Source organism: Apiospora marii (assembly GCF_038362585.1).
Source record: "Apiospora marii strain CBS 49790 chromosome Unknown utg000004l_segment0_segment0, whole genome shotgun sequence".
NCBI lineage: Eukaryota > Fungi > Ascomycota > Sordariomycetes > Amphisphaeriales > Apiosporaceae > Apiospora > Apiospora marii.
In genome coordinates, this window is record NW_027117375.1 from 3151831 (window position 1) to 3159188 (window position 7358).

The 7358-nt window shown below is 53.5% G+C and overlaps 3 protein-coding genes across 3 annotated transcripts; 1 reads left to right on the forward strand and 2 right to left on the reverse strand.

The window, feature by feature from the left end:
- Positions 1-563: 563 nt before the first annotated feature.
- PG985_006933 (uncharacterized protein) lies at positions 564-1559 on the reverse strand (the record flags this gene model as incomplete). Its single annotated transcript, XM_066826702.1, has 1 exon — positions 564-1559. One exon carries the CDS (start codon positions 1557-1559, stop codon positions 564-566), a length of 996 nt encoding a protein of 331 aa, XP_066686309.1.
- A 2099-nt stretch (positions 1560-3658) lies between these two features.
- PG985_006934 (uncharacterized protein) lies at positions 3659-4321 on the forward strand (the record flags this gene model as incomplete). Its single annotated transcript, XM_066826703.1, has 1 exon — positions 3659-4321. One exon carries the CDS (start codon positions 3659-3661, stop codon positions 4319-4321), a length of 663 nt encoding a protein of 220 aa, XP_066686310.1.
- A 1018-nt stretch (positions 4322-5339) lies between these two features.
- PG985_006935 (uncharacterized protein) lies at positions 5340-6805 on the reverse strand (the record flags this gene model as incomplete). The annotated part of the gene is made up of 4 exons (XM_066826704.1): positions 5340-5508; positions 5715-6353; positions 6479-6522; positions 6689-6805. The coding sequence occupies 4 exons, from the start codon at positions 6803-6805 to the stop codon at positions 5340-5342; spliced, it is 969 nt and encodes a 322-aa protein (XP_066686311.1).
- Positions 6806-7358: the final 553 nt, after the last annotated feature.

The window sequence follows — 7358 nt, forward strand, 5'->3', positions numbered from 1 at the left end:
GCTATTGCTGAGATGATATGTTTGATGGGCTTCTTCGCACTACCTGAGGATAACCAACTCGGTTAGCGCCAGGCGCGCATGTTGCGAATCATTTAGAGAGAGAGAGAGAGAGAGCTTTTGAGCAACAAAATACGCAAGATATTTGCAAAGTATCCTTAGCTACTGCCCAGAAATGTCGTCTTCAGCCCAAAACAATGCGCCAGAGGAAGCGCGTCTAGTTTCCTAGATAGTCAGGACTCTTGCCGCTCGAGGACCCTTTCCTGTCCGACTTGCCCGTTCTACGAACCTTAACGCCCTCAGGGGTTCTCGAAATTCACCATTTGTTTTGCAAAGCCGTTATACAAGAATCCCCCAATTTTACTGAGGAGAAATACACACCATCATCAGGCACATATACGATAATGGAGTAGTTTGCCAGCAGGGTATACTTGGGTATGTCTACCACGCGACTTAATATGTACGATATGCCATTGTGGTTGTTCTCCTCAAATGGCAGAGAAGCAGACTATAGTTCAAATTGGACGAAGCTTTCCACTTGGCTCTTCTTTCGTTCGGAAATAGTGCTAGTCTTCCGTCGCTTCGTCGGCAATCTTTTCCGCAGCTGCTTCCCAGTCATCTTCTACTGGCTCTACCTCCACCTTCTTTTTGGGCTCTTTCTTGAGCATCAAAAGCTTACGACCAGCCGCAGGCTTGGCCTCACTTGTACTGGCAGTTGCAGATCTGGCTTGTTTCGCTGTGGACCGACCAACCACAGAGCTCCAACCGTCCGCATTCTTGACCGGGTCAACTTCTCTGCGTACCACGTTCAGAGACGTATCCGCATGGCAGAGGAACACTGCTTTTGCGATATCTGTCCGCGTAATTGTTTGAGCAATCAATGGCTTAAGCGCCGTAACCGATGCCTCCAAGGCCTGAGCAGCCCAGGACCCCGAGCCTTTGACCACTATTTCATCCGTCGGAAGGAAGCCTGTTGTGAATGTGACCGTCGGTTGCGTGGCTAGATCTTTCGACAAAGCATTCTCCACGTCTTCGACAGTCAGGCCAAATCTAGGGGCCGTCAGAAGTAAGGCGTTGTATGGTACGTTCATCAATGGGTTTGTGACCGGGCCAGCTGAAGCTGTATCATCCGCGAGGCTGGATGTCCTGATCTGTACGCACTGCGCCAGAGTCTTGGCCGGCGCCGAAACGAATCTGGGAGTCTTGAAAATAGAGACGTGTCTATGAGGCTCCGGATCCTGAGACTCGCTGTCCAAGCCATAGTCTTCTGCTAAAGCATGAAGGAAAGCCCGCTGTTGGGACTTCATGGGCTTGAAACGAAGGCGCTTTTCTTGGGCGTCGCTGGCAAAGACACGGAACTCTCGCTCCTGAGTTTGAGCCCAGCGGATTCCCTCCTTGAAAAGCTCCAGAGTCTTGTCCGAATAGGGAACATGGTTGTCTTTATGAGTTTCGGGGTCGATGTTCAGGGCGGCGGCCAACTTAGCGTTTCTCTGTAGTCGGAGGCACTCATCGTCGCACTTGAGGGGCGGACGGTCCGGGAAGGGATTCGCCTTACTTGCCATGCACCGCACTTCCTGTTTCCTGTGCTGGCATTCGCATGTAATGAATGTCTTGGCTTGGCATGGCTTCTCTTCTTTGCAAGGATAGGGGGCATGGCAGGGATCAGTATCGGCATGGTCGCACGACTTCTTGACCTTGAGACACGGTTGTTGGCAGTGTGATCCCCGGATGTTTGCATCTTCGCACTCGCCCGGGCGATGGCATGGCTTAGTACATAGATGCGTACCGCACTTCAACTTACTGCCACATGGCAAGCCACATCGCGGCTCTTCAAACCAGCAGGGCTGGTTCTTCAGGGTCTGTTTGCCACAAATGCACCGCTTCTCGACCAGAAAGGGACAAGGAGGACATGGCTTGTCATCGGTGTGACAACTATGTGACACACGGGGATGTCCGCATGGGGGGCTAGAGCGGGCGCACTCGTACCGACACTCTGGTGGCTGAGTACCGCATGGTTGAGGTGGGTATAGAACTGTGCGGCCGCAATTGCAGCTGATCTCTTCGAATACAGCTTCGGGGCAGGTAGGGCAAGGGCCGGGATGGCACATCTGGCTGCATGCATGCTTGCCACATTTCAAGCTACGTCCACATGCGCGAACACAAATCTGTAAAGATAAAAGAGTTAGCTTCTGACGTTCTCTCCGGTATTTACATGTATTGGGGGAGGACGGTTTCAGGGGTTTACTTACATGTTCCGCTTCAACTTCGTCATTCGAAGCGCCGCCGTTTTTCCGCTTACGCCGAGCAGCTACTCGTTCCACGGCTTTCTTTTCACCGGGACAGCAATGCAGGTCGTGGTTGTGTCTTCCGCAACTAAGCTGGGCGCGGCAGACTCGCATGCACTCAGGAACGTATAGATCGCCTTGGTGACACACAGTGGAAGTTGTCGTTCTGCCGCACCGGCATGTAATATCCATAATCTGCGAGCATGGCGGACAAGACGAGCCATGACATCCCGCGAGGCATCGGTGCCCGCATTCTAGGGGTCTGTCGCAAATCTCTCCGCAGGTAGGTACAGTGTCCTTGCAGGTCTGCCGAGGTTGATCAAGGATATCTGCCAGTTGTGTCTTTCCACAAGGGCAATACGTCACAGCATCCGGTGCAAACGGACAATGAGCGGGTTCTTCATCCTGAGAGTGACATGGCTGCTTACACTCGTGGTTTCCGCAATCAAATGGTCGTCCGCAGATCGTTTCACAACTAAATGTGCCTTCGTACCAACCGTCCGTGACTGCGTCCGGGGCATCCGCATGGCCGGCAAGCTGCCCATGATCGTAAGAACCAATCTTTTCACCGCGCTGCTCGCAGGCGATATCCTTGTGCTCCTTTCCACAGTAGCAAAAGGAAGACATAGGTATCTCACAGCTGCCACATAGACCCGAATGGCAGGGCTGGGAGCATTCATGTTCTCCGCATGGAAGAAGATCCCCGCAAACCTCATCGCAGCTCCAGCCATTGGCGTAGCTGGTCTCAATGCAACGCTTCGTTGACGTGTTCTTCCCGCAGAAACATGACATTGATGGGCCCATCATGCCGCAAGGGGGACAGGGGCCAGCATGGCATACCAAGCCACATGGATGTGGACATGTAGGCCGCGGTTTGGCGCACGTCTGATTGCAGGAGTGAGGCGGAAGTCCTGGAATAGAATGGGGGTTGGACTCCTTTCCACACCAGCAACGATAAGAAGTTGGCTCCTCTGTAAGAGACGAGTTGCACCCAGGGCAGCGCCACCCGTTGGGTGTCTCTCCCTCTTGCTCGTTCTTCTTCTGGTTCTGGTTTGTATACCATTTTCGTACGCAAGACAGGTGAGCTACCGTCCAGCAAATGGAACAAGACCAAACTCGCGAGTTTCGCAGAACCTCGTTGGTACAGATGACGCACTCATAGTGACCGTTGTTGATGTCTTCGTGAATCCGGGTAGGAAGGTCAGACGCTGTGGATTTGGGCTCCTTTTTAGGCGCGGTAGGCCTGGCGACGGGGGCAGCAGCGCCTCTTGAAGCACCATTTCTGGTGACAGGAGGCGGCTGGCCGGGTACAAATTCTGGAGCTTCTACACTCAGGGCACCGGGCGAGGCCGAATTGCTGCTTAATGCTGCATCGGATGTCAAGTGGCCCCCGAAAGCACGCCGACCTCCATGAGCTGCTCGCTGTCTCGGCTCGCCCCCGCCCCGTCTGGACTCACCATTGCCCTGTCTGGGCTCGCCCCCGCCCCGTCGGGGATTTCTCGCCCCTCTACGCCCGCGCCCAGCCCCGCGGCCGTTTGCAGTCGAAGGAGCAGCGGTATCATGGGCTGCTGGCGGGGTTTGAGCGACAGAATTCGAGTTCTGCGTTTCTGGCACATTTGAGGCCGTCTGTGGAGTTTGTTGTCTCCCCTCCCGCGCCTGTGCCTGTGCCTGTGCCTGTGCCTGTGCCTGTGCCTGTGCCTGTGCCTGTGCCTGTGCCTGTGCCTGTGCCTGTGCCTGTGCCTGTGCCTGTGCCTGTGCCTGTGCCTGTGCCTGTGCCTGTGCCTGTGCCTGTGCCTGTGCCTGTGCCTGTGCCTGTGCCTGTGCCTGTGCCTGTGCCGCTCCCCGGCGGCGACCTCCACGGCCTCTACCGGATCGACCACGGCCTGGCTGCTGGCCACCTTCCATCGTGGCTGACGCGGCGGTTGAAGCAGTTGTTTGGACCTCGGTCATTTACTGGCCCGGAAATTGATGTCGAAGAGGAAGTGTCACCCGACGAGGCAAATTCAGTGGCCCAATTTGAGGGCCTGAGTCGCTTGTGAATATTTGCGCTTTTTGAAATACAGCGGCTTCGGAGAAGTGCAAAGGAAAAATAAAACAAGAGAAACGGGGGTGAAAGACGAGCGAGGCAACACAAAGCTGTAATGACAGTTGAGGTTGGAAAAAGGCCTGTTTTTTGTGATAATGGAAAGCCGTGCAAGGGTGAGTTTTCTTGGGATCCAACGCCCAATAACTCAGTCGCTCCTCCGCTGGGATGGGACCAATCACAAGCACCCGAATTATGATTCACTTTCTATCATCGATGACTTTTAGACGGCTGTGGCAATGGGGCTACATGTAAGCCTTTTTCTGTTTGCTGGTTGACTCACACTGCAGCTAGGAATGGTCCAGAAGAACCCTGTGCTTCGCCCTGGCTAAATTTTTAGCGCATTAGCACACTGCACACTACCCACCACTAAAGTATCACCACATAAGTAAGTACCTACCAATGGAAGCCTACTCGTTGGCCATACGCTCCCTCAACTTCAAAGCGCTGTCAATGAAATTTATAGGGCAGGACTGGTTGAGGACAGCCAGCTAAACTATCTATAAAAATTGGTATCATATCAAACATATATGTTGATTGGTACGTTCTCACAGGCATATCGACAGCGGACATTGCCATAACTTGGCCTCCACCTCAAACAGCGAGCGCATGACCACATAAGTCATGGTTGGTCAGTCACCACATGAGTATATGACGAACTTTGGTCCGCGGAGGGAAGATAGGGCGAGTCCAAGTTTTACTCCCGTACATATACACGGTATTCCGATTATCAATCTATGGTGAACCTCCTTGTTTGTCATCCTGGGACACGAAAGGGGTGGGGTATCTCGAAGCTTAGTCGTAGAAAACAGGATATACATAACAGCATGGCAGCCCTCCTCTATGAACTCGTTGCATTCCAAAGCATCCATCCCGCTGTATGATGGATGCCAGTTTTTACCACCCCATTATTCCTTTTCTGCAAGAGTGCCAAGTGCGGGACCAGCGTCTAAATCAACTCCAGCTGGTCCAACTTAGGACTTTTGCCTTGCTTCGTCGCTGGCGACATTGGATACAAAATCAGATATGGCCTCAAAGTAGCCCTCTTCGAGCACGCTCGAGTTGTGATCGCCGCCAGGTAGCGGTTTCCAGACCTTGGTCGGTGTGGAAGCCAGTTCGAAAAGTTTGCGCATATGAGCCGGCCTGGGATATCAAGAATTAGCAACGGGCTGATGAGTGCCAGCGTATGATACGAGGAGCAGCGAATGCGTCGTTCAGCAAACATAGATTGACATCCTCATCCGGGAGCGAACGCAAGTTTTGTGGATGGTTGTTTTGAGTCACGACAATACGACGCCAGAACGTGTTACAAACAAGACTGGAATCCAAAAGAGAAATAAACAACTTACGGGACAATCTCATCTTGTAAACCGCTGAGAAATAAGATGGGCACTTCGGTAATGGTGGGAATGACCGTTTCGCTGGGCCAAACTTGGTGGCACAAGTAGGTCAAGTACTTGGCAGGCGGGATGACCGAAGGGATCAGGGTTCGCATAGACAAGAACGTATTCTCCAGGATGAGACCGACAACGTCACCCTTACTTTGGTTCTTGGAGACGAGCTTGATGCTGACGGCTCCCCCCAAGCTCTGGCCGTACACGATCAGCTTGTGACTTCTGGTCTCGGCCCGGTCCCGCAAGTAGTCGAGGGCTGTCTGCGCATCCAGCATTAAGCCCTTCTCATCGGGTTCGCCTGTCGACAAGCCGTAGCCGCGGTACTCCAGCATAAAAACATTGCAGCCAATGTAGTTGATGATCATGCGGGCAATTGGCAGTCGGTGGCCGATGTTGCCTGCGTTGCCGTGGAACATTATAATAGTACAATTCGAGAGCCTCCCATTCCTAGGACCCCGGATGTAGAAGGCCGAGAGCTTTTCGCCATCGTTTGTGGGGATCACCAATTCTTCGAAGTCCTTGATGCCAAACTGTGACGGTCGTGGAACTTCAGTTCGGGCATTGGGGGGCATGTGCGAAGGGTAGATCAAGGCCCTGCGAGTTTGCAGAAAGAGATGTCAGTCGCCCATGTGATACAGATCATACGCACAATCTCGCGCAAAGACGGTGGTGGTGGTGGGTTGGAATGGTGGTCAGCTGGGCTGCTGTGGATGTCTTACTTTTGTTTGAAGTAGAGGAGCGACGTGAGGACAGCGGCAACGCCCTGTGCGACCTGTATTAGCTCGGTTGCGGCCCGGCATCGGTGGGAGATGGCGTGTCGCGTTCGCCGACAAGCTCGAGAGACAGTAGAAGGCCTGAGTGAAGACCACGATGTTTTATGTGACGCTGTGGGCGACGACAGCGTCGGGGAAGTGTGAGGCATGGCATACTGTGGAAGCGAGAGCAGGGAGGCGTATGTAAGAAGCCACGGTACTCAATAACGAAACGGTCTGCTCCAGGTAGCTGGTCGTCGGACCTGAAGAGGACGGCGACGATGAAGGCGACATGACAGGTAGGTCAAGGAAGGTCGGGTCGGACAGGCAGGAATAGATATTGAGAGGGCGGCATCCAGGGTCAGAGGCAGAGCCCGCTGTTCTGGGGCAAAGCGGTGGACGTGATAGGAGTGTTGAGGGTGGATATGCACAGAATAGGAAGACCGAGTAGGGATAGCCGTGGGGGGGATCGAGGACAGAGGCCAACCGGTGGTGCTTGTCGAATTTTGCTTGAAGTTCATTGATAGAAGTTCAAGCAATTCCCCTGATCGCTGCCCACAGCGACACAGCCCATACTGAAACAATGCACAATCTTTCTTGGGACGCTACCACTACGTACATACGGCTTCTAACTGCTGACACCTGCCAATTGGCTCATATGGAGCGATCGATGCTCAGCTCAAGCTCCTCCTCCTCGGAAATTGAAAAGGTGCATCAATGCGCACAGTAAGTGCCAACCCCACCCCGGGCAAGCACGTACCTGGAAGTATGTGTCGCTAGCAGTATGGCCCGAAAGTACGTGGCCGGTACAGAGAGACCCTGGATACTCGGCGGGGGTTCAACTTTT